The sequence below is a fragment of the Nerophis ophidion genome, linkage group LG02, assembly GCF_033978795.1.
Source record: "Nerophis ophidion isolate RoL-2023_Sa linkage group LG02, RoL_Noph_v1.0, whole genome shotgun sequence".
In the NCBI taxonomy this organism is placed as follows: domain Eukaryota; kingdom Metazoa; phylum Chordata; class Actinopteri; order Syngnathiformes; family Syngnathidae; genus Nerophis; species Nerophis ophidion.
The window spans coordinates 74,778,197-74,805,927 of NC_084612.1; the positions used below are offsets into that span (position 1 = coordinate 74,778,197).

The 27,731-nt window shown below is 39.6% G+C and overlaps 1 protein-coding gene across 1 annotated transcript in view; it reads left to right on the top strand.

Annotated features, from left to right (window-relative positions):
- stab1 (stabilin 1) overlaps window positions 1-27,731 on the top strand; it is a 132,499-nt gene that overhangs the window by 103,589 nt on the left and 1,179 nt on the right. Inside the window, exons 53-62 of the mRNA XM_061890936.1 lie at window positions 3,484-3,630; window positions 3,758-3,814; window positions 3,884-4,049; window positions 7,448-7,597; window positions 15,914-16,018; window positions 17,167-17,283; window positions 19,715-19,847; window positions 19,922-19,982; window positions 22,074-22,218; window positions 25,517-25,650. Of these exons, the coding sequence (XP_061746920.1) occupies window positions 3,484-3,630; window positions 3,758-3,814; window positions 3,884-4,049; window positions 7,448-7,597; window positions 15,914-16,018; window positions 17,167-17,283; window positions 19,715-19,847; window positions 19,922-19,982; window positions 22,074-22,218; window positions 25,517-25,650 (1,215 nt within the window). The remainder of the gene's footprint in view (window positions 1-3,483; window positions 3,631-3,757; window positions 3,815-3,883; window positions 4,050-7,447; window positions 7,598-15,913; window positions 16,019-17,166; window positions 17,284-19,714; window positions 19,848-19,921; window positions 19,983-22,073; window positions 22,219-25,516; window positions 25,651-27,731) is intronic.

The following is a 27,731-nucleotide window of genomic DNA, read 5'->3' on the forward strand; positions in this document are numbered from 1 at the left end:
GTGCTGTGGGGCCGTTAAAAACAATGGCCCCCGGGCCGCACTTTGGACACCCCTGGTTTAATGCATCTAGTGGGGCATCACAACAAAATTAGGCAAACTAGTTGGACAATATCGGATATCGACAAAAAAGCCATTATCGGACATTTCTAATTACAACACTTATATAAGGCTTTACATTTTTGCTGCTATAGTTAGATTTTGTTGTTGTTGTATTTTTGGTGCAATATGGCTCTTTCAACATCTTGTTTTAGACCAGGAGTCTCAAACATGCGGCCCACGGGCCAATTGCGGCCCGTGAGACGTTATTTTGCGGCCCTCACTTTGATGTGTAAATTTAATGGTGGTGCGGCCCGCGAGATCTAAATGAATGGCGCTGTACGGCATCATACTTGTATACCTTCCATTTTTCCTGGAGATTCCCGATTTTCAGTGCCACTCCAGGGATAACCATTCTCCCGTAGTTCATCTGTACAACACTATTAAGAGTGTACCGTGGAGGCATTGCCTTTGGCACCCTTTACAGTCTGTACTAACAGTGGACAATTTGTCCAAATGATATATTTAGCTTCTGTAGGCACAGTAAGCGACTGCAAGACATAGTTGATCAACAGCCATACAGGTCACACTGAGGGTGGGCGTATAAACAACTTTAACACTGCTACAAATATGCGCCACACTGTGAACCCACACCAAACAAGAATGACAAACACATTTTGGGATAACATCTGCACCGTACCACAACATAAACCCAACAGAACAAATACCCAGAATCCCATGCAGTCCTAACTTTTCCGGGCTACTGTATACACCCAAACTCCGCCCCCTATTGTAGCCCGGAAGAGTTAGGGCTGCATTGGATTCTGGGTATTTGTTCTGTTGTGTTACGGTGCGGATGTTCTCCCAAAATGTGTTTGTCAATCTTGTTTGGTGTGGGTTCACAGTGCGGCGCATATTTGTAACAGTGTTAAAGTTGTTTATACGCCCACCCTCAGTGTGACCGGTATGGCTGTTGATCAACTATGTCTTGCAGTTGCTTACTGTGCCTACAGAAGCTAAATATATAATTTGGACGAGCTTGTCCACTGTTAGTACAGACTGTAAAGGGCGTCAAAGGCAATGCCTCCACGGTACCCCCTTAATAGTGTTGTACAGATGAACTACGGGAGAATGGTTATCCCTGGAGTGGCACTGAAAATCGGGAATCTCCTGGAAAAATCGAAGGTATACAAGTATGATGCTGTACAGCGCCATTCATTTAGATCTCGCGGGCCGCATCACCATTAAATTTACACATCAAGGTGAGGGCCGCAAAATAACGTCTCACGGGCCGCAATTGGCCCGTGGGCCGCGTGTTTGAGACCCCTGGTCTAAAAGAAGATGTTGAAAGAGCCATATTGGAGCAAAAATAAAAATAAAAAAATCTAACTATTAGGGATGCACCGATTAATCGGTAACCGAATATATTCGGACGAATATGGCAAAAAAAGCCACATTCGGCTTTCGATGGAATGAGTTAAAAACAAGACCGAATAGTGGCGTATGACGCAATTTTTTGACGCGGTGACGCAATCAACCAACGTGCGGTGACGTTGGGATATGTTGTGTACCTGTATAAGTGTATGAGGTTACAAGCACACACTTATTGAGATTTAGTGGGGCCTCTGTTTACATTATTAGCCTGTTGTGTAGGCTACCTGTATAAGTGTATGAGGTTACAAGCACACACTTAATTGAGATTTACTTGAGCCTTCTGTTTACATTATTAGCATATCTACTGTGGCTAAGCAGACTTTTTCCAAAAGGACAATAATTCATTTGTTGTGGGTTTATCCACTTTAATGCACTTCATTTTTTTTTTTGGAATGCATGTTTTGTTTGAAGGCCTAATAGAAATGAAAAACGGTGCTTTTTTTGGAAAGCAAAGACTACTGGAATATTAAAAAAATGTCAATATTCAATAAAAAATGACTTCATTTGAAAAACATGTCTAAATATTTATTGTAGGCTATTTATGTAATATAAAAAAAATTGTGAAAAACTGCATTCATTATTGGGTATTCGGCCTTCGGCCAAGCGTTTAAATTTTATTCGGCTTCGGCTTCGGCCACAAATTTTCATTTCGGTGCATCCTTACTAACTATAGCAGCAAAAATGTAAAGCCTTATATAAGTGTTATAATTAGAAATGTCCCATAATGGCGTTTTTGTCGATATCCGATATTGTCCAACTAGTTTGCCTAATTTTGTTGTCAATCTTGTTTGGTGTGGGTTCACAGTGTGGCGCATATTTGTAACAGTGTTAAAGTTGTTTATACGGCCACCCTCTGTGTGACCTGTACGGCTGTTGACCAAGTATGTCTTGCAGTCCATTCCGTGAACCTACACAAGCCTCTTACAATATGTGTTTGGGCCGCCACACTGAATGCATGGTGGTAAAGCGGACGAGACGATGGATTGTAGAGGACGCAAAAGGCACGCCCTTAATATTGTTGTCCGAGTGAGAACTGTGAGAAAGATTGCCCGGGGGAGATGGTAGGGAGGGGTACTGATAATCGGGTGTTTCCCGGAAAGATTGTGGATAAATGACAAGTTTGTTGCTAGGGCGGGAAAGCCAGTCAAAGAAGGTGATTTCATTCAAAAGTGCATGTTAGATTTTTTTAAGTTTCTGCATCCTGTGGCCCCCCAGGTAAACTGAGTTTGAGACCCCTGTTTTGAACAGTAATATCCTGAAGCCTCACCTCTTGCTTTTCCTTTCGTTGGATTGACCGCGCCCTTCTTTTAAACCTTTTTGGCTGAGAGAGCCAAGAAAGCCAAATATTTTGAAAGCCTATTTCCGTGAGAGCCATATAATATTTTGGTAATACTTTGATATGGGGAACATATTCACCATTAATTAGCTGCTTATTAACATGCAAATTCGTAACATATTGGCTCTTAATTAGTCATTTTTAAGTACTTATTAATGCCTTTTTCTGCAAGGCCTTGTTTTACAAGCAGTAAGCCGTTAGCTAAGAGTCTTCCCTTATAACCTCAGAATTATTGCTTATTAGTACCCCCAACCCTTACATGGTCCCCTAATGTCCAAATAACTCTTAAGTCTTTGTTACTTACAATATGTTCCCCGTGCTAAAGTGTTACCGATATTTTTTAACATTGAATACAACTAAATGTCTAATAAGTCTCTTATTCTTTTTAATAACATTGTTATTCTGAAGCTAACAAATAAATGAAATACTTCTTACCATTAATGCGACTTCCTGGATTGATGGAATAAAATGCATGAGAATGTTTTTAATTTTGAACGTTATTTTTAACCCTTTGATTACCAGCGGAATCATTTATTACTTATCGTGTAAAGCAATGTCAGCTAAGATTTATCTGAGAGCCACATGCAGTCATTAAAAGAGCCACATTTGGCTCTAGTGCCGCACGTTCCCTAGCCCTGTTTTAAACTGTCATTGTGTGTGTGTGTGTGTTGATTCAGGGGTCCATATTGATCAATGAAAACGCGGCCAGATTAGTGGAGCGCTTCTTGACCTTCAAAGAAGGTGTGGCCTACGGCATCGACCAGTTACTGGAGCCGGCCGGCTTGGGAGCGTACTGCAGCAGCATGGAGAACAGAACCACTTTTGTCAGTAGCACCGACACCCATCTTTCAGTTTCTACGTGTGCACGCTCTTTTGAAATAGACCGAGGTCGGTTGTTTTCTCAGCATATTTGAGTCCTCACCGTCTCCGTCGTGTCTCCAACTTTGTTAGGGACGATGCGGACGCTGTCTCTTCCCCCCACCTTGCCCCGTCAGACACCAGGACACGGTAAGACTCTGCGCTGGGCTAAGAGCCGCTGACTGGAAGTCAAGACGATTGGCGTTGTATGATTCCCAGGGACGAGTGGAAGGTTGCATGAGGTCCCGCGCCAGGTACTCTCTGGGCTACATGCGATGGTCAGGTGACCTGGACACACTGGGAAGATTTGGCTGCAAGAGAGTCTGTAAATTCCCCACCTGGGTCCAGAAGTGCTGCAAAAACCACTACGGCCCAGACTGTCAAGGTAAGGAAGGTCTGCTGGAGCCGCGCTTTATCAGTATCATGCTTTAAGTCCTGAACCAAGGAGTTTGCACTATAGATATAAGCATTCATCCTGACTTCTTCATTATGATTAAAAAGAAAAAATGAGCACAATTTGTTTTTTTCATTTGAGTGTTTTCTAGTTTGTTGATGTTGCTGATCAATTTGAATTTATTATGATTTATTTTTATTTATTATGATTTTATTTATTATCGGGGGCGGTACCTCTGGATTGGCAGACCGGGGTGGTGGTTCCTCTCTTTAAGAAGGGGGACCGGAGGGTGTGTTCCAACTATCGTGGGATCACACTCCTCAGCCTTCCCGGTAAGGTTTATTCAGGTGTACTGGAGAGGAGGCTACGTCGGATAGTCGAACCTCGGATTCAGGAGGAACAGTGTGGTTTTCGTCCTGGTCGTGGAACTGTGGACCAGTTCTATACTCTCGGCAGGGTTCTTGAGGGTGCATGGGAGTTTGCCCAACCAGTCTACATGTGCTTTGTGGACTTGGAGAAGGCATTCGACCGTGTCCCTCGGGAAGTCCTGTGGGGAGTGCTCAGAGAGTATGGGGTATCGGACTGTCTTATTGTGGCGGTCCGTTCCCTGTACGATCAGTGCCAGAGCTTGGTCCGCATTGCCGGCAGTAAGTCGAACACATTTCCAGTGAGGGTTGGACTCCGCCAAGGCTGTCCTTTGTCACCGATTCTGTTCATAACTTTTATGGACAGAATTTCTAGGCGCAGTCAAGGCGTTGAGGGGTTCCGGTTTGGTAACCGCAGGATTAGGTCTCTGCTTTTTGCAGATGATGTGGTCCTGATGGCTTCATCTGACCGGGATCTTCAGCTCTCGCTGGATCGGTTCGCAGCCGAGTGTGAAGCGACCGGAATGAGAATCAGCACCTCCAAGTCCGAGTCCATGGTTCTCGCCCGGAAAAGGGTGGAGTGCCATCTCCGGGTTGGGGAGGAGACCCTGCCCCAAGTGGAGGAGTTCAAGTACCTAGGAGTCTTGTTCACGAGTGAGGGAAGAGTGGATCGTGAGATCGACAGGCGGATCGGTGCGGCGTCTTCAGTAATGCGGACGTTGTACCGGTCCGTTGTGGTGAAGAAGGAGCTGAGCCGGAAGGCAAAGCTCTCAATTTACCGGTCGATCTACGTTCCCATCCTCACCTATGGTCATGAGCTTTGGGTCATGACCGAAAGGATAAGATCACGGGTACAAGCGGCCGAAATGAGTTTCCTCCGCCGTGTGGCGGGGCTCTCCCTTAGAGATAGGGTGAGAAGCTCTGCCATCCGGGAGGAACTCAAAGTAAAGCCGCTGCTCCTTCACATCGAGAGGAGCCAGATGAGGTGGTTCGGGCATCTGGTCAGGATGCCACCCGAACGCCTCCCTAGGGAGGTGTTTAGGGCACGTCCAACCGGTAGGAGGCCACGGGGAAGACCCAGGACACGTTGGGAAGACTATGTCTCCCGGCTGGCCTGGGAACTCCTCGGGATCCCCCGGGAAGAGCTAGACGAAGTGGCTGGGGAGAGGGAAGTCTGGGTTTCCCTGCTTAGGCTGTTGCCCCCGCGACCCGACCTCGGATAAGCGGAAGATGATGGATGGATGATTTATTGAGTGTATCAATTTACATTTTTTATTGTTTTACTTTGTTCGGACAAAAAATATTCATAGTTTTAATAATTATGTGTATGTATATGTGTGTATATATATATATATATATATACAATATATATATATATATATATATATATATATATATATATATATATATATATATATATATATATATATATACTGTGTATATATATAAACATTTTCCTGAAGGAATCAATAAAGTACTATCTGTCTGTCTATCTATCTATCTATCTATCTATCTATCTATCTATCTATCTATCTATCCTTCCTTCCATCTATCTATCTATCTATCTATCTATCTATCTATCTATCTATCTATCTATCTATCTATCTATCTATCTATCTATCTATCTATCTATCTATCTATCTATCTATCTATCTATCTATCTATCTATCTATCTATCTATCTATCTATCTATCTATCTATCTATCGTTCCTTTCTTATTTTCCTTCCTTCTTTCCTAGCTACTATCTATCTATCTATCCATCTATCTATCTATCTATCCTTCCTTTCTTATTTTCCTTCCTTCTTTCCTAGCTATTATCTATCTATCTATCTATCCTTCTTTCCTTCCTTCCTTCTATCTATCCTTCCTTCCTTTCTTCTATTTCTTCCTCCTTTCCTTCCTTCATTCTATCTATATATCCATCCTTTCTTCTATTCCTTCCTTCCATCCATCCATCCATCCATCCATCCATCCATCCATCCATCCATCCATCCATCCATCCATCTATCTATCTATCTATCTATCTATCTATCTATCTATCTATCTATCTATCTATCTATCTATCTATCTATCTATCTATCTATCTATCTATCTATCTATCTATCTATCTATCTATCATCTATCTATCTATCTATCTATCTATCTATCTATCTATCTATCTATCCTTCCTTCCTTCCTTCCTTCCTTCCTTCCTTACATCATTCCTTCCTTTCTTCTATTCCTTCGATCATTCCTTCTATCTATCTATCTATCTATCTATCTATCTATCTATCTATCTATCTATCTATCTATCTATCTATCCTTCCTTCTATTCCTTCCTTCCTTCGATCCTTCCTTCTATCTATCTATCTATCTATCTATCTATCTAGCTATCTATCTATCTATCTGTCTATCTATCTATCCTTCCTTCCTTCCTTCGATCTTTCCTTCTATCTATCTATCTATCCTTCCTTCCTTCCTTCTATCGTTCTTTCCTTTCTTCTATTCCTTCCTTCCTTCGATCCTTCCTTCTATCTATCTATCTATCTATCTATCTATCTATCTATCTATCTATCTATCTATCTATCTATCTATCTATCTATCTATCTATCTATCTATCTATATCTATCTATCTATACATATATATATATATATGAATATATATATATATGAATATATATATATATATATATATATATGAATCTTTGAATCTAAATGTTAATAAAGTTATAATTTGTTGTTACTGTCTATTTTTATTTTTTTTAATTTAATGTTAATAAAGATCAAATGTCATGCAAAGGTGTACTTCTAACCATTTTTTAGACCAATGATACTATTTAAAATGATGACATAGAGCAAGGGGTGATGTAAAATGTTTGTTTTCCTTCCTGGGGGTGCGTAAGAGAACATAATAGAGAAGCACTGATAAAGGGTGTTCCTCCCCTTCAGGCCACACCCACCATCATTACACACAAGCCATATCCTGCATTCAACTTGTAAATACTGACTTTTTGCACTGACTGACAGTTCATGGCCCCTGCCAGTGTGTCCAGGGGGCGTGGAGTCTCCTTGCAGCGGGCATGGTGCTTGCGAAGACGGCCTGGGTCGCTCGGGAAAGTGCAACTGTCTCACGGGCTTCAAAGGCACGGCGTGCGAGATGTGTACCACAGGAAGTTACGGCCCCAACTGCACAGGTTGGTGTTCATCCCGAATTGAAAAGGCCAACACCAGCCATTCTTTAGCAAGGGGACCCATACTTACAGCTGACTCTGCGCCACAACGAATATCAGGGAAGACGAGACTGAAGGAAAATGTGCACAAAATAATATTTAATATAACTAAAAGGAGTACATCGGTTTGACAGAAGACAAAACTAACATTAAAGCTGGGCAGCGTTGAACGGGCTTTTGGCCCCGATGCTCTGACCCACCACCAAAACTTTAAGGACCCCTAAAATATAGCATTTTTCGCCATACCTCACACGCCTGCCAAATTTGGGGATATATACACATATATATATATATATACACATATATATGTGTGTGTTGTATATATATATATATATATATATATATATATATACACACATGTATATGTGTAAATATACACATATATATATGTGTATACACATATATATATATGTGTATACACATATATATATATGTGTATACATATATATATATATATAAATATGTGTGTATATACTGTATATATATATATGTGTATGTATGTATATACATGTATATATACACATATATATGTGTATATATATATATATATATATATATATATATATACATGTATGTATACATGTATATATACACATATATATGTATGTATATATATATATATATATATATGTATGTATATATATGTATGTATATATATATATATATATATATATGTATGTATATATATATATATATATATGTAGGTGTGGGAAAAAAATCACAAGACTACTTCATCTCTACAGAACTGTTTCATGAGGGGTTCCCTCAATCATCAGGAGATTTTAATGGAAGCATTCACATACAATGGTTTATATAGAGCACAGAGTGGGTGGGTACAGGCAGGCGTAGGGTGTGGTGATTGGCTCATGTGTTACCTAGGAGGTGTTTCTGTCTGTGGCGGCATGTTGAAACGATTTCACTGCGCTTGTTGAGGGACGATAGATCTGGATGATATATAATAAACAGTTTCTCTTTTAAGCAGAGGTTGCATCTTTTATTACCACTGTTGTAAGGTGTGCTGGATGCAAGAATTTGCCATGTTATTGAATATTCAACATTATTGTCTTTGAGTTTCCAAATGTGTTTGCTGAGTTCTGTAGAATTCTGCAAAGTCTGGTTTCTAAAGGAGGCGTTGTGATTATTCCATCTTGTTTTGAACGTTCCTTCGGTTAATCCTACGTACGTGTCGGATGTGTTAATGTCCTTGCGTATTACCTTTGCTTGGTAAACGACTGATGTCTGTAAGCACCTTCCGTTGAGAGGGCAATCAGGTTTCTTGCGACAGTTACATTCATTATTGGTTTCAGAGTCGTTTAGTCTGGGGGTAGGCAGTCCTTTTGCAATTGCTTTGTTGTGGTTTGAAATGATTTGTTGCATGTTATTCATACAGCTGTAGCTCAATTTAATGTTGTTCTTGTTGAATATTTTTCTTAGGGTGTTGCCTTTGGGGAAGTGTTTGTCGATCAGAGTGAGGAACTTGTGGCCGATGTTGGTTGAGACGTCTTTGCTGAATGGCGGATTGTAACAGATGATGTTGTTTCGTTTTCTGCTCTTTTTTGGTTGGTTTCCTGGAGTGGGTTCATAGGTGAGGGTGAAGTTGTATCCGCTTTCATCAAGTGCTTTCTGGTACGGAGGGGTTGCTTGGTCGAATTCAGCTTTGCTGGATGACAGCATCGATAGCCTTTTATTAATTCCGGTAGGTATTCTTTTCGTGGTGGTGGGTGGGTGGTTGCTGTCATGGTGCACGTATTGGAGTGTTGTGTTGGGTTTCGTGAATGGTTGGTAGCTGTTATTTCTCAGGTTGAAAGTGACTTCGAGGAAGTTGACTGTTTGCTTGTTGGCTTCAATCGTGATCCGTAGGCCGTTTTCTTTGAAGATTTGGCATATGCGCTTCTTGGTGTTCTCGCTGCTCCTTGGCGAGGCGCGGCACACTGCCAGTCCGTCATCACGGTAAATACCAAGGTTCAGGTTGAGGCTAGCAAGCTGGGAGAGGAGGAAACTCCCAACGAGTTCGCACGTTTCTGCTCCGTCAAAACTCCCCATAGTAACGTCAAATGTTGAATTGTTCTTTTTTTGCCATGGTGTACTGTTGTGGATGAGTATGGAGTTCTTTGCGTGGATGATGATGTTTCTTTCGTTGCCTGTGATTGAGTCGTAGTCCGAGGCAAAGTTTAGTGCTTGGGTCAGTAGGTCTTGCGTGATGGAAGGGTAAAATTCTTCGATGTCGAAGGAGATAAAGTTGTGTTGTTGTTTGTCTTGGATGTTGTTAAACCATTTGATTACTGCTGCTGTATTTCTCCATTGGTTGAGTGGTGTTTTCGATTTACGGATTCAAATCTACCAAGAACCCACCCACAGTCAAGGAATTAAAGGACTTTGAGAACGACATGCTGATTGTATCATTTTGAGCATGTCGTTCTCAAAGTCCTTTAATTCCTTGACTGTGGGTGGGTTCTTGGTAGATTTACGGATTCAAATCTACCAAGAACCCACCCACAGTCAAGGAATTAAAGGACTTTGAGAACGACATGCTCAAAATGATACAATCAGTCAAATTCAAGCCAGCCCGCAACCCATTCCTCACCAAGCTGAAAAATGACACGGAGCGCATCAAGAAAGTAAGCAACCTCATCATAGCCGCCGATAAAACCACAAACTTCTACAGAATGGACATAACTCTTTACTGGACAAAAGCATCACCAAATCATAGAAAAAAGCGCAACCCAACACTTTACAGAACATCCACCTGGAAAACAAGCGGATCGCGACCGAACTGGACATTGAGGACAGGGTGGACGCCACAGCCAACAAAGAAGCCTTCATCACATTGAAGGACCACAAACCCAACTTCGCAAATAACCCAACATGCCGACTAATAAACCCAACTAAATCCGAAATAGGAAAAATCAGCAAAATAATCCTGGACAGAATCAACGCAAAAATCAAGGACAAAACACCACTCAACCAATGGAGAAATACAGCAGCAGTAATCAAATGGTTTAACAACATCCAAGACAAACAACAACACAACTTTATCTCCTTCGACATCGAAGAATTTTACCCTTCCATCACGCAAGACCTACTGACCCAAGCACTAAACTTCGCCTCGGACTACGACTCAATCACAGGCAACGAAAGAAACATCATCATCCACGCAAAGAACTCCATACTCATCCACAACAGTACACCATACCAAAAAAAAAACAATTCAACATTTGACGTTACTATGGGGAGTTTTGACGGAGCAGAAACGTGTGAACTCGTTGGGAGTTTCCTCCTCTCCCAGCTTGCTAGCCTCAACCTGAACCTTGGTATTTACCGTGATGACGGACTGGCAGTGTGCCGCGCCTCGCCAAGGAGCAGCGAGAACACCAAGAAGCGCATATGCCAAATCTTCAAAGAAAACGGCCTACGGATCACGATTGAAGCCAACAAGCAAACCGTCAACTTCCTCGAAGTCACTTTCAACCTGAGAAATAACAACTACCAACCATTCACGAAACCCAACACAACACTCCAATACGTGCACCATGACAGCAACCACCCACCCACCACCACGAAAAGAATACCTACCGGAATTAATAAAAGGCTATCGATGCTGTCATCCAGCAAAGCTGAATTCGACCAAGCAACCCCCCCGTACCAGAAAGCACTTGATGAAAGCGGATACAACTTCACCCTCACCTTTGAACCCACTCCAGGAAACCAACCAAAAAAGAGCAGAAAACGAAACAACATCATCTGGTACAATCCGCCATTCAGCAAAGACGTCTCAACCAACATCGGCCGCAAGTTCCTCACTCTGATCGACAAACACTTCCCCAAAGGCAACACCCTAAGAAAAATATTCAACAAGAACAACATTAAATTGAGCTACAGCTGTATGAATAACATGCAACAAATCATTTCAAACCACAACAAAGCAATTGCAAAAGGACTGCCTACCCCCAGACTAAACGACTCTGAAACCAATAATGAATGTAACTGTCGCAAGAAACCTGATTGCCCTCTCAACGGAAGGTGCTTACAGACATCAGTCGTTTACCAAGCAAAGGTAATACGCAAGGACATTAACACATCCAACACGTACGTAGGATTAACCGAAGGAGCGTTCAAAACAAGATGGAATAATCACAACGCCTCCTTTAGAAACCAGACTTTGCAGAATTCTACAGAACTCAGCAAACACATTTGGAACCTCAAAGACAATAATGTTGAATATTCAATAACGTGGCAAATTCTTGCATCCAGCACACCTTACAACAGTGGTAATAAAAGATGCAACCTATGCTTGAAAGAGAAACTGTTTATTATATATCATCCAGATCTATCATCCCTCAACAAGCGCAGTGAAATCATTTCAACATGCCGCCACAGACGGAAACACCTCCTAGGTAACACATGAGCCAATCACCACACCCTACGCCTGCCTGTACCCACCCACTCTGTGCTCTATATAAACCATTGTATGTGAATGCTTCCATTAAAATCTCCTGATGATTGAGGGAACCCCTCATGAAACAGTTCTGTAGAGATGAAGTAGTCTTGTGATTTTTTTCCCACACCTACATATTGCGCTCTACCACGGTATCGACCACTATTCTCTGGATAATCCAATCAAGACATATATATATGTATATATATATATGTGTATGTATATATATATATACATATATATATATATATGTGTGTATATATATATATATACAACCTACACCCTTTCGGCTCAATCATTGCTCCTTTTTTTTTTTTTTCTTGTTGTTGTTCTTTGTTTTATGTGAAGATTGCCGAAATAAAATACATTGATTGATTGATTGATTGATTGATATATATATATATATATATATATATATATATATATATATATATATATATATGTGTGTATATATATATGTGTATATATATAGAATAGAATAGAAAGTACTTTATTGATCCCTGGGGGAAATTCAGCACCACAGTTTGCTCACAATAGATAATAATAACAATAAATGATATAATAATAATAATAAATGATATATAACATATATTATATATATAATATATGAATAACATGAATATGTTCTACATATATTCTACATTTAAGTGCAGTCAAGAAAGAACATATGCATTATACTGTACATATATGTGTGTATATATTTATATACATATATATATACATATATACACATATATGTGTGTGTGTGTGTGTGTGTGTATATATATATAAATATATATATATATGAATATTTGTATTGTTGTTTTTATGTTTTATGCTTTTTTTGTAAAATAAATTTTTTATAATGGGAAAAACACAAAATATGCAATATTTTCCCAAAATGTGTTGCAAAATGGAATACTTCATAACAATGCAGATTTTTAAGCATTATTATTTTTGGAACAATGACAGTTTTCCCCAAAAAGTCACACCATTTTCCACTGAAAAACATTTTATTTTCCCACGAAAACCCGGATTTTAATTACATTTCAATGGTATTTAAAACAGTATAACAATCTTTTTCACGTAGATAAAAAAAAGTGTCTAAATAAATGTTTTATCCCGATTTTAAAACCTCCAAATTAAATTCGACATAAGCCCCAATCCTTACTAAAAGGGCGTGATGCCATTTCTTTCTGGCCATGCAGTTGAAATTGCCCAGCCAATCAGTGGGCAGCTACACGAGTGTTGTCACCATGGCAACGCTGCACACTCCCCATCACACAGCTGGTTGTGCTTGAGCGGGAGGCTGCCAGCTGTCGTCACTTAGCATTCAGTCGCTAAGCGCTAATCGGCACCTTGTCAACAGAATGTCGTAGAATACAACACAGCCTATTGTTGCAGAAACGATACATGGGAAACACATGCATATATAGCAATTGAACCACCTTTATATACAGTACATGCATAGAAAGAATTATTGAGTTAAGGTATATTGGTATGAAGTATTTTAGGTATATTGGATGGTGTTTGACCTTGACACTTTTTAACCCCTCTGAGGAAGATTTCAGGTGCCAGTCCAAGCGCCAACGTCAATGCGAAACGCCGTCCAATATACTTCAAATATTTTATAAATACACATCATCCGGAAAGTATTCACAGCGCTCCACTTTTTCCACAGTTTGTTATGGTACAGCCTTTTTCCATAGAAGTGTCAGAGTTAGTTGGTGACGAACCCCAAGATGCAGAGATGAAGGCAGGCATGGAGTGAGAAAACATGATTTAATAAAGATACTTAAACAAGAACAAACCAAAGGGGTACAACAAAAAGCGCGCACGAGGCGGATAACAAAACAAAAAGAGCTTAGCAGGGAAGCTAGCAAAAACAAAAGGGGCCTAGCGTGGAAGCTAGCGGGTAGCGAACAGGAAAACCAAAGTTGTTACTTGTAGAATGAAAACAAAACGGAAGCAGGGAAGAAAAGACAGTAAGCTACAAACAACACTGAAATATAGCTTGCCGCTACGCTGCAATGACACGACACGACAGGAGCGAAAAATACGGAAGTGACATCGACACGATGCGACAGGAGCGACAATACCATCCAATAATCCAGCACTCGACGGGAGGACAAAACAGATTCAAATAGGAGCGGGCTGATTGACACCAGGTGTGGCCAGTTGCCAATCAGCCGCAATTGAGGGGAAACAGCGCTCAGGGACAGGAAAAACTAAAACATGGCCACACTGTCACGGACAAGCCTGACAAGAAGAATACATTCCTTTTTGTCCTCAAAATTCCACACACAATAACCCATCATGACAATGTGACATTATTTTTTGTTTTTTTAATTTTGTCAATTTGTTAAAGATAAAAAGCTCTAAAATCAAATATACGAGAGCTAGTACAGCCACATCCAGGATGTCTCTGTACATTGCTGCATTCATTTGAGTCCAGTCAGGGAGGTGACCAAGAACCCATTCCTCTGTGGACAGAGGAGAACCTTCCAGAATCCACCAATCAGGCCTGTATGATAGAGTGGCCAGACGGAAGCCATTTCTTAGTAAAAATGTTTGCCAAAATGCACCTGAAAGACTCGCATGAGAAAAACTAAATAATCCGGTCTGATGAGACAAAGATTGAAGTCTTTGGCGTTCATGCCAGGCGTTATGTTTCAGGCCAACACCATCCCTACAGTGAAGCGTGGTGGTAGCAGCATCATGATGTGGGGTTGGTTTTCTGCGCCAGGAACTGGGAGACGAGTCAGGATAGAGGGAAAGATGAATGTTCAGAGACATTCTGGATGAAATCCCAATGCTTCCCATCCAACCTGATGGAGCTTAGGAGGTGCTGCTAAGAAGAATAGGCAAAACTGTGTCATGTCTGTGTGATCATGTTTTGTTTTAGTCATGTTCGGTTTTGTTTTTGGACACTTTGTGCACTTTTGTTTGTTTTGTCACCATAGCAACCCGTTAGTTTTCACCTGTCCTTATGTCACGCACCTGTCTCACGTTTTGCACTCGCACACCTGTCACTAATCTCCACAGCATTATTTAAACCTGTAGTTGCCAGGTAGTCAGCCTGGCGACTTTACCTCTACTCCCTTCATGCCATGCCATGCCATGCGTGTTAATCACACTGTCCATAGTTTCTCTCCTGCCCATACCACGTAAGTTTTTGGGGGTTTTTTATGTCACGGTTTTGAGTTTTGTTGTTTGTCCATAGTTCTGCCTTTGTGCTAGTTTTTGTTTTCATTAGTCAAGTCTGTTCTCCGCCATTGTGCGCGCCTTTTGTTTGCTTCCTTTTTTTGTAATTTGTTAGTGTAATTAAAAAAACATGTACTTACATTCACGTCTTGCCCGAGCCAACTTTCCTTTGCCTTCCGGGAAAACAAACCCCAAAGTCCACGCTTTGACAAACTGCCTCAAAGATAGGTGTGCCAAGTTTGTCGCATCGTATTCGAAAAAGACTTGAGGCTGTAATTGCTGCCAAAGGTGCATCCAATAAGTATTGAGCAAATGCAGTGAATAGTTATGTACATGTCATGTTTTATTGCTAATAAAAAATTAAGAGGAAAAAAAAAAAATCACATTGCCATTATGGGGGGTATTGTTTGTAGAATTTTGAGGATAAAAATTTATTTCTTCTATTTTGGAATAAGGCTGTAATATAACATGTGGATACTTTCCAGGTGCACTGTACTTTAGACAACACACGTACATTCAACCAGATGACAAACTGAACCTGTTAAGAGCATAACTGTGTGTGTGTGTGTGTGTGTGTGTGTGTGTGTGTGTGTGTGTGTGTGTGTGTGTGTGTGTGTGTGTGTGTGTGTGTGTGTGTGTGTGTGTGTGTGTGTGTGTGTCAGCATGTGCGTGTGAGAGGCAGGGGTCATGTGACGAGGGCATGGAAGGGTCCGGCCAGTGTGTGTGCAGGCCGGGCTGGAAGGGCGAACGCTGTGAGATCGACATCGGTGAGTCCTGAATGACGTCGTGACAAAGAAACTGTCCAGTGAAAGTCCCTCAAGTGTTTCAGTTTGGAGATTGTTGCGTTTGGACCAGTTCTTCCTCCCAGGGAATTTAAGCGACTGGTCACTCCCAAGTTCTTTCGATGACACATAAGCTGGTTTTAAATGAATCTCAGACAGAGTAGCTAATTTTGATATTTTTTAATCCAAAGCTTTGGGAGACCATCCATGCACATTCAATTCGCATCGTCCTAGTTGATCTGACCACATTACGGAAGTGTTGTCTTTTTCACTACCACACTCGCTCCCCTCCCCTCCCCTACAGAGCGAATACCCTTATCTATTGTCTTGCTTAGCTGGAGCCATCCTGCATTCCGATTACAAGGTTGTCTACAGTGTACCAGCGGTCAGGAGATAGGGAAAAGCTAAACAGGGTACTAGATAAAACACTAGCTATTTCAAATAATCACTCCGGAACAAAGGAAATAACTTAAAAATATGGATTAATGTAGATATCTATTTTTTGGGGGGTTGTACTTGGATAGCGCTTTTCTACCTTCAAGGTACTCAAAGCGCTTTGACACTACTTCCACATTTACCCATTCACACACTGATGGAGGGAGCTGCCATGCAAGGCGCTAACCAGCACCCATCAGGACGAGGTTGGTACTAGGTGGGGATTGAACCAGGGACCCTCGGGTTGCGCACGGCGCCACACCGTCCCTGTCTCCTATCTATCTCCGTCAAGATCAACAGAAATATTCCGGACATATGCAGTAGTGAAGGGATTCATATGGATCTTGCGTGAGAGGAAGAGGGGGGGGTTAATCATTCTGCAATGCAGTCTGCTGAAAATGATGGCAAGCGCCACTCGACATAGAAACTGACGCTGTTGTTAAAGTTGGACTTGCCACAAACGATATTTTAAAGTATTCAACAGTCTCCTGTCGTCTGATGGCTAAAGTGAATAGTGCACGCTCCTAATTTGTCACGTTTCATGTGTCAGGTAAACGGGGCTGTATTAATCCCTTGAAATTCAGTCTACAAGTGTGTTTTGCCGCCACGATGGAAGAGTACCAGTGATGGCAGAAAGGAGAAGTGTGATGCTAGCCATAGCAGAGAGGCTAACGAGTGCTTTGTGTGCATGCGTCCAGGCTCCATCCCGGAGGAATGTCGGCTGTGCCACCCTCAGGCCAGCTGCTTGCCGGGCCGCGGATGTCTCTGCAAACCTGCTTTTCGGGGGAACGGCACCTTCTGCAGTCCTGAGCCCCGTGAGTCTTCTGCTGCTGCCACTGCATGTCACATGTCACATGTCACATGTCACCTCTGACGTGTTTGTTTGATTGGAGAGCAGCCTGGTCAGACAAGTGCATCAGAGGGAGTCACGCTACACCTTTTACGACGCAAACAAACACACTAGATTTTAGGGAAAAAAATATGAAAACCTAATGAAATTGACAAATATATGAGATAAAAAGAGATTTCGGGAAAAAAAAAATACTAAAAACTAGTGAAGTGAGCTGACAAATGTATAAGATAAAAAGACTAGATTTTAGGGAAAAAAAATACTAAAAAGTAATGAAATGATCTGACAAATATATAAGATTAAAAAACTGGATTTTAGGGAAAAAAATACTAAAAAGTAATGAAATGATCTGACAAATATACAAGATAAAAAGACTAGATTTTAGGAATAAAATACTCAAAACTAATGTAATATTTTGACAAATATACAAGATGAAAAGACCAGATTTTACGTAAAAAATACTAAAAACTAGTGAAATGATCGGACAAATATACAAGATAAAAAACTGGATTTTAAGGGGAAAAAATACTAAAAACTAGTTAAATGATCTGACAAATATACAAGATAAAAAACTTAATTTTAGGGGGAAAAATACAAAAAGATTATGAAATGATCTGACAAATATTTATAAGATAAAAGTTTACATTTTAGAAAAAAAACAACTCAAAATCAGTGAAATGATCTGACAAATGTATGAGATAAAAAGAGATTTCAAGAAAAAAATATATACTAAAAACTAGTGAAGTGAGCTGACAAATATACAAGATAAAAAGACTAGATTTTAGGTATAAAATACTCAAAACTAATGTAAGTTTCTGACAAATATACAAGATGAAAAGACCAGATTTTACGCAAAAAATACTAAAAACTAGTGAAATGATCGGACAAATATACAAGATAAAAAGACTAGATTTTAAGGGTAAAAAATACTAAAAACTAGTTAAATGATCTGACAAATATATAAGATAAAAACACTAGATTTTAGAAAAAAATATACTAAAAACTAGTCAAATGATCTGACAAATATACAAGATAAAAAACTGGATTTTAGGGAAAAAAATACAAAAAGATTATGAAATGATCCGACAAATATTTATAAGATAAAAGTCTTCATTTTAGAAAAAAAAATACTCAAAATCAGTGAAATGATCTGACAAATATATGAGATAAAAAGAGATTTCAAAAAAAATATATATACTAAAAACTAGTGAAGTGAGCTGACAAATATATAAGATAAAAAGACTAGATTTTAGGTTAAAAAAATACTAAAAATTAATGAAATGATCTGACAAATATACACGATAAAAAGACTAGATTTTAAGAATAAAATACTCAAAACTAATGTAATTTTCTGACAAATATACAAGATGAAAAGACTAGATTTTACTAAAAAAAAATACTAAAAACTAGTGAAATGATCGGACAAATATACAAGATAAAAAGACTTGATTTTAGGGGAAAAAAATACTAAAAACTAGTGAAATGATCTGGCAAATATATAAGATAAAAACACTAGATTTTAGAAAAAATATACTAAAAACTAGTCAAATGATCTGACAAATATACAAGATAAAAAAATGGATTTTAGGGGAAAAAATACAAAAAGATTATGAAATGATCCGACAAATATTTATAAGATAAAAGTCTTCATTTTAGAAAAAAAATACTCAAAACCAGTGAAATGATCTGACAAATATATGAGATAAAAAGACTAGATTTGAGGAAATAAATACGAAAACCTGATAAAATTATCTGACAAATGTACTGTATGAGATAAAAAGATATTTTTGGGAAAAAAAATACTAAAAACTAGTGAAGTGAGCCGACAAATATATAAGATAAGACTAGATTTTAGGGAAAAAAATACTAAAAAGTAATGAAATGATCTGACAAATATACAAGATAAAAAGACTAGATTTTAGGAATAAAATACTCAAAACTAATGTAATATTTTGACAAATATACAAGATGAAAAGACCAGATTTTACGCAAAAAATATTAAAAACTAGTGAAATGATCGGACAAATATACAAGATAAAAAGACTAGATTTTAAGGGGAAAAAATACTAAAAACTAGTTAAATGATCTGACAAATATATAAGATAAAAACACTGGATTTTAGAAAAAAATATACTAAAAACTAGTCAAATGATCTGACAAATATACAAGATAAAAAACTGGATTTTAGGGAAAAAAATACAAAAAGATTATGAAATGATCTGACAAATATTTATAAGATAAAAGTCTACATTTTAGAAAAAAAAATACTCAAAACCAGTGAAATGATCTGACAAATATATGAGATAAAAAGAGATTTCGTCTTAGATGATAATTTACCTCTGCCGGCTGCTCCCGCTAACAAGATTGTGACCACGGATTTTCCCGCCGCGTCGCAGCTCCAGATCTCTGCTCCGAGTACAACGGCGGCTGTCACCAGGAAGCAGACTGCAACCAGACGCTGCTGCAGGTCAACTGCACCTGTCGCAGCGGTTACCAGGGCGACGGGTACTCCTGCGAGGCCGTCAACAGGTGAAGGCAGACCTCGGGTTTCTCTGGCCTTCTTTTGTGTGATGTGGGACATAACGACCTGAGATGTCTTACAGATGTGTGGAGGAGACAAACGGCGGCTGCAGCGACTTCGCTTCCTGCAAGTTCACAGGTCCGGTGAGTAGAAACCTTCCGAGGATTCTGTATATTGCACCGATACAGGGGCTGGGCTTTTTTTAATATCGCGATATATTTAGGCCATGTCGCGATACAGCAGGGGTCACCAACGCGGTCGCCCGTAAGGACCAGATGAGTCGCCGCTGGCCTGTTCTAAAAATAGCTCAAATAGCAGCACTTACCAGTGAGCTGCCTCTATTTTTTAAATTGTATTTATTTACTAGCAAGCTGGTCTCACTTTGCTTGACATTTTTTAATTCTAAGAGAGACAAAACTTAAATAGAACTTCCATCCATCCATTTTCTACCGCTTATTCCCCTTTTGGGGTCACGAGGGGCTCATCGCAGCAAATAGAACTAGAAAATCCAAGAAAATATTTTAAAAACTTGGTCTTCACTTGTTTAAATAAATTCATTTATTTTTTTACTTTGCTTCTTACAACTTTCAGAAAGACAATTTTAGAGAAAAAATACAACCTTAAAAATGATTTTAGGATTTTTAAACACATATACCTTTTTATCTTTTAAATTCCTTCCTCTTCTTTCCTGACAATTTAAATCAATTATCAAGTAATTTTTTTTTATTGTGAAGAATAATAAATACATATTAATTTAATTCTTCATTTTAGCATCTGTTTTTTTCGACAAATAATATTTCTGAAATATTTCTTCAAATTTATGATTAAAATTCCAAAAATATATTCTGGCAAATCTAGAAAATCTGTAGAATCAGATTTAAATCTTATTTCAAAGTCTTTAGGCAGGCATGGAGTGAGAAAACAATAGCTTGTTTTGAAATGTCTCTGACAATCTTGCACTTTCTGTTTTGGAAACGACATGAATGTTTGTGCCACTGCTTAATAACTGTTTAATAAATACTGTTTTGCTAAAACTAGTTGTGATTTCCCTCTGTGCAAGAAAGTTTAAAATGAGCATACCGTACTTCCTTGAATTGCCGCCAGGGCACTAATTAATTTAAAACCTCTACTCAATCCGGCACTTACCAAAGGAATGCGGTAAATTTAGGCCTGCGCTTACAAATTTGAGTGTGATATAAGGATACCATCATGAAAAGCACATTTAATAAAAAAAAAAAACGTTATGGTCTTACCTTTTCTTATAAATGAAGTCCATGCGCCGCTCCTTCCGATCAAAAGCATCGATAACTTGTTTATAGAAGTCTTCCTTATCTTTCTTCAGTTTTAAAAGTCTCTCTGTCTCAATGGAGATCTTCCTTTATTACCTCCTGCTTTGATTGAAAGTCCAGTTTAGAAAACTGTTTTATTTTAGATATGTAATCCTCCATGTTAAAAGTGCAAGCCAGAGGAAAAAATAAAGGATCGCTGCTCACTCTTGCTGCTTGTTGTCACTTCTTCTGCAGCCGAGTAGTCGCAAGAAGGATCACTAGCGCCCTCTACCACCAGGAGACGGGAGTCATTTAATGACTCATATTTGACACACGCAGCTACGGTATATTAATAAGACATAGCTGCTTACTGTTCTTTTTAGCATATTCAATAGCTTGGACCTTAAATCCTACTGAATAGCTCTTAATCTTCTTCCCTTTATGCGATTTCAAATGATTGAAATCAGCCTCCTCCATTTTGAAAATGATGACAGGTGAAGTGTCACTCATGACGTGACGAGTTTGACCCTGTGGAAATTCTAGACATGCACTAATAAAAATATTTTATTGCGAAACGAGTTTGACCCGGCAGCAATTCTAGGCAGGCGCATACCATGTACCCGGCGGCAATTCAAGGAAATACGGTATTTAACAAAGAGAATCAAGACGGGCATCTGGTCAGGATGCCACCCGAACGCCTCCCTAGGGAGGTGTTTAGGGCACGTCTGACCGGTAGGAGGCCACGGGGAAGACCCAGGACACGTTGGGAAGACTATGTCTCCCGGCTGGCCTGGGAACGCCTCGGGATCCCCCGGGAAGAGCTGGACGAAGTTGCTAGGGAGAGGGAAGTCTGGGCTTCCCTGCTTAGGCTGCTGCCCCCGCGACCCGACCTTGGATAAGCGGAAGAAGATGGATGGATGGATATTAAGACCCTGTGTAATGATGTCTCAAACTGTGCTCTTCCAGAACGAGCGGGAGTGTGAGTGCTTGCCGGGATACGTGGGTAACGGCGTGCAGTGTCTGGAGAAGGTGGCGCCCCCTGTTGACCGCTGCCTGGAAGACAACGGAGGCTGCGATGCCGTGGCCTCCTGCAAAGACTTGCATTACCACGGTAACGCCACTACACCTCACCGAAGCGTTGCTTTAGTAACAACAGCCACGTTACCGTAGCAACAGACATCTTGCCTTGTCTGCTAATGGCCATGTTACCATGGTGACAATGCCTGAAGTCAGCCACAGTGTGTGTGTGTGTACCGTGTGTTCCCCGCCCTACACTACCCTAACCTATCCAGCTGTTTCCATAGTAACGTGTCCACAGGGGCTACTCGTGTACGTTGCCATGGTAACACAGCCATTGCCGCTGACGCCGTCATGGCTGTAATCACCATGGCAACAAATATGCAACAGGCGAGCCGCTGAAACGGGATGCCAGCGTAGCCACGGTGACGCCTGCTCACTGGAACGAGTCCATCTTTTAACGGCGGTGCTCGGAGAAATCGTTCCGTTGCTATGGTAACCGCTGACTCTGCAGCAGCTGGCGTTCATGTGATACTTTACGCTGGCCCGGTAATACTCAGGACGCCTTGTATTACCGCCTAGGCCGAAGTCGCCTTGGTTCCACCTTGAAATAGTCCGGTTCAACCAATGGGACGATGGAAACAGCTGAGGGCGGCGAGATGCAAGCGCTACAGCAAAGTGGAGACTGCGGAGCACAGTACAACACGCTTGTTTGGACGACAATACAAGCGTCATCGAAGCCCCGTCCCAACGTGTTACCGCTTCAGTGGACCTGGACGCACTCGATTGACCGTGCATGTGGGCGTGTGTGGCAGTATTGTCAACCTCCTCGTTATTGCTAAATAGCGTGAAATAAGTGTATTAAGTGAAGTGAAGTGAATTATATTTATATAGCGCTTTTCTCAAGTGACTCAAAGCGCTTTACATAGTGACACCCAATATCTAAGTTACATTTAAAGCAGTGTGGGTGGCACTGGGAGCAGGTGGGTAAAGTGTCTTGCCCAAGGACACAACGGCAGTAACTAGGATGGCGGAAGCGGGAATCGAACCTGCAACCCTCAAGTTGCTGGCACGGCCACTCTACCAACCGAGCTATGCCGGTGACTTCAATAACGGCGAGGTTGGGAGGGTGCATTATTATTTTCTTAACATGCCTCAAAACAGCAGCTTGGAATTTGGGACATGCTCTCCCTGAGAGAGCGTGAGGAGGTTGAGGGGGGCGGGAGGGTAGCCGGGGGTGTATATTGTAGTGTTCCGGAAGAGTTAGTGCTGCAAGGGGTTCTGGGGGTTGGAAATTCTGTTTTGTTTATGTTGTGTTACGGTGCGGATGTTCTCCCGAAATGTGTTTGTCATTCTTGTTTGGCGTGGGTTCGCAGTGTGGCGCATATTTGTAACTGTGTTAAAGTTGTTTATACGGCCACTCTCAGTGTGACCTGTATGAATGTTGACCAAGTATGCCTTGCATTAGCTTGTGTGTGTGAAAAGCCGTGGATATTATGTGACTGGGCCGGCCCACAAAGGCAGTGCCTTTAAGGTTTATTGGCGCTCTGTACTTCTCCCTACGTCCGTGTACACAGCGGCGTTTTAAAAAGTCATCCATTTTACTTTTTGAAACCGATACCAATAATTTCCGATATTACATTTTAAAGGCCTACTGAAAGCCACTACTAGCGACCACGCAGTCTGATAGTTTATATATCAATGATGAAATATTAACATTGCAACACATGCCAATACGGCCTTTTTAGTTTACTGAATTGCCATTTTAAATTTTGCGCCGAAGTATCCTGCTGAAATGTCACGGTATGATGACACGTGCGCGTGACGTCACCCATTGTAGAGGACATTTTGTTCCAGCATCGTTCCCAGCTATAGGTCGTGTGTTTTCATCGCATAATTCCACAGTATTCTGGACATCTGTGTTGCTGAATCTTTTGCAATTTGTTCAATGAATAATGGAGACATCAAAGAAGAAAGCTGTAGGTGTGAAGCGGTGTATTGCGGCCGCCTTTAGCAACACAAACACAGCCGGCGTTTCATTGTTTACATTCCCGAAAGATGACGGTGAAGCTTTACTATGGAACAGAGCGGTCAAGCGAACACGGTTGGATTGGACCACACACACAAAGTACAGTGTATTATGCAGCGATCATTTCGAAAGGTCGCGTTTCGAAGAGGGTCCCTTGCGAAGTGCAGAGATGGGCATCGGCACCACCCGTCGACTGGTGCGGAAGAAAAGTGCGGGGCCGACATTCAGGTTGTACAGGTACGACCATATCCATCCATTTTCTACCGCTTATTCCCTTTCTGGGGTCGCGGGGGGCGCTGGTGCCTATCTCAGCTTCAATCGGGCGGAAGGCGGGGTACACCCTTGACAAGTCGCCACCTCATCGCAGGGCCAACACAGATAGACAGACAACATTCACACTCACATTCACACACTAGGGACCATTTAGTGTTGCCAATCAACCTATCCCCAGGTGCATGTCTTTGGAGGAGGGAGGAAGCCGGAGTACCCGGAGGGAACCCACGCATTCACGGGGAGGACATGCAAACTCCACACAGAAAGATCCCGAGCCTGGGATTGAACCCAGGACTGCAGGACCTTCGTATTGTGAGGCAGATGCACTAACCCCTCTGCCACCGTGAAGCCCCGGTACGACCATATAATCTCACCAAAACACTAGTAACACAATAAGCAGATAAGGGATTTTCCAGAATGATCCTAGTAAATTTGTCTAATAACACCTGAATCGCTCCCACTGTATAGTGTTTTTTTTCTAGTCTTTCACTCTCACTTTCCTCATCCACAAATCTTTCATCCTCGCTCAAATTAATGGGGAAATCGTCGCTTTCTCGGTTTGAATCGCTCTTGCTGCTGGTGGCCATGATTGTAAACAATGTTCAGATGTGAGGAGCTCTACAACCCGTGACGTCACGCGCACATCGTCTGCTACTTCCGGTACAGGCAAGGATTTTTTATTAGCGACCAAAAGTTGCGAACTTTATCGTGGATGTTCTCTACTAAATCCTTTCAGCAAAAATATGGCAATATCGCGAAATGATAAAGTATGACACATAGAATGGACCTGCTATCCCCGTTTAAATAAGAACATCTCATTTCAGTAGGCCTTTAAGACTTACAACTTTGGAAAAATTCTAAAATATTCACAAATGGAGGTAAACTATGCAAAAAACCTGTTTTATTATCGCCCCTTTTCCCCAAAGTCTCGGGAAAAAAATTCCAAGCAAACGTGCAAGCAATGGCTAGTTTGGATGTCCACATAAGGACTAGCAAAAGGCTTGTTTGTATCTCAGAATGTGAGGCGCAGGCAGGGCCACGTCAAAGAAGTGTCATGACTAACTGCTGTCTTTTCACTGACGTCATGCAGCCAACACAGCGGGAGTCTTCCACCTGCGCTCCCCGGACGGGAAGTACAAGATGAACCTCAGTCAAGCGGACGCCGCCTGCCAAGCCGAGGGCGCCGTGTTGGCCAACCTCAAACAGTTGGGGGATGCACAGCAGGTACCCCCCAGGCCTGGTTTCCACGGAGACACCGGATGCAGAAATTCATTCGTTCATTCAGCCGGAGCAGCTGTTTCTAGAAAAGAATAGGACAGGGGTGTCCAAACATTTTCCACCGATTTGCCCCTTTTGTCATACAAAAACACAAAATATGCAATATTTTCCCCCCCAAAAAATATTTTTAAATGGAATATTTGATGTAAAATCATTGGAGCCTTAATTAAATAGGTCAATCATTCATAACATTGATTTTAATTTATTATTATTTCTTGAACAATGACAGGTAAAAAAAATCCCACTAAAATTCTTAGTAAACAAAAGGGCTCCGCTTGTAAAAGTGTTAAAAATAAGTCATGCATGTTTTGTTTTTTTAACTTCCAGTGCTTAAACCCTGAGCTCAACTTCAGATCTATCCTTATAATAATCCATATACATGTATATGTATTTTTTTTTAAATGTTTTTGTATGGCAAAAATATATTTTTCAACAAAAAATATTTCAAAGTGGAATGTTCGATGTGAAGTAATTGGAGCCTTAAATAGGTCAATAAGTTGATTTGATTCGAAATCCTTATTATTTATTCAGTGTAAAAAATAAGTGTTAAAAAATATGTCCAACTTTATTTTAAACTTCCCGTGCTTAAACCTCTAGATCAGGGGTCCCCAAATTTTTGGCTCGGGGGGCCGCATTGGGTTGAAAAAATTTGGCCGGGGGCCAGGCTGCACACACATACATATATATATATATATATATATATATATATATATATATATATATATATATATATATATATATATATATATATATGTATGTATATATATGTATATATGTATATATATATATATATGTGTGTATATATATGTATGTATATATATGTATATATGTATATATATGTATGTATATATATGTATATATATATGTGTGTATATATATGTATGTGTGTATATATATGTATATATATATATATATGTATATATATATATATATGTATATATATATATATATGTATATATATATATGTATATATATATATGTATATATATATATGTATATATATATATGTATATATATATGTATGTATATATATATATGTATATATGTATATTTATATATGTATATATGTATATTTATATATATATTTATATATATATATGTATATTTATATATATATATTATATATATATATGTATATTTATATATATATATGTATATTTATATATGTATATATTTGTATATATATATATATATATATATATATATATATAGATGGATTGTACTTTATTGATTCCTTCAGGAAAATTAAAACATTCATATATAATATAATATATATAATATGCATATAATATAATACATCATATATGTGTATACAGATTAAAATATGTATATGTATGTATATATATATAGGTGTGTGTATCTATACACACACATAAGTGTTAAAAAAAATATGTAAAACTTTATTTTAAACTCCCAGTGCTTAAACCTCTAGATCAGGGGTCCCCAAACTTTCTGACTCGGGGGGCCGCATTGGGTTAAAAAAAATTGGCCGGGGGCCGGTCTATACACACACATGTATATATATATATATATATATATATATATATATAGAGAGAGAGAGAGAGAGATTGTACTTTATTGATTCCTTCATTGAGTCAAAAAAATCTTTCTTTTTTTATGTGGCAAAAACACAAAATATGCAATATTCCCCCCCCCCCAAAAAAAAATATATATATATACATATATATATATATATTATATATATATATATATATATATATATATATATATATTATATAATATATTTCAACGTGGAATTCTTGGTGTGGAGTCATTTGAGCTTTTAATAGATCAGTAATTCATAACATTGATTATTGATCTTTAGTTTTTAACAAGGACAGCTTAAAAAAAAAAGGTTTTAACAAGGAGAGCTTAAAAAAAAAAAAGCCTGCTTTGCAGTTTTGTGTTATTAAAGTCAAATGTGCAACTATTTCTCATGACCTTTCACCTGTTTGCTCTTTTTTTTTTTTTTTTTTACACTTTTTAATGTTTTTTTTTTTTTTTTTTTTTTATAGTATTTTAGAATG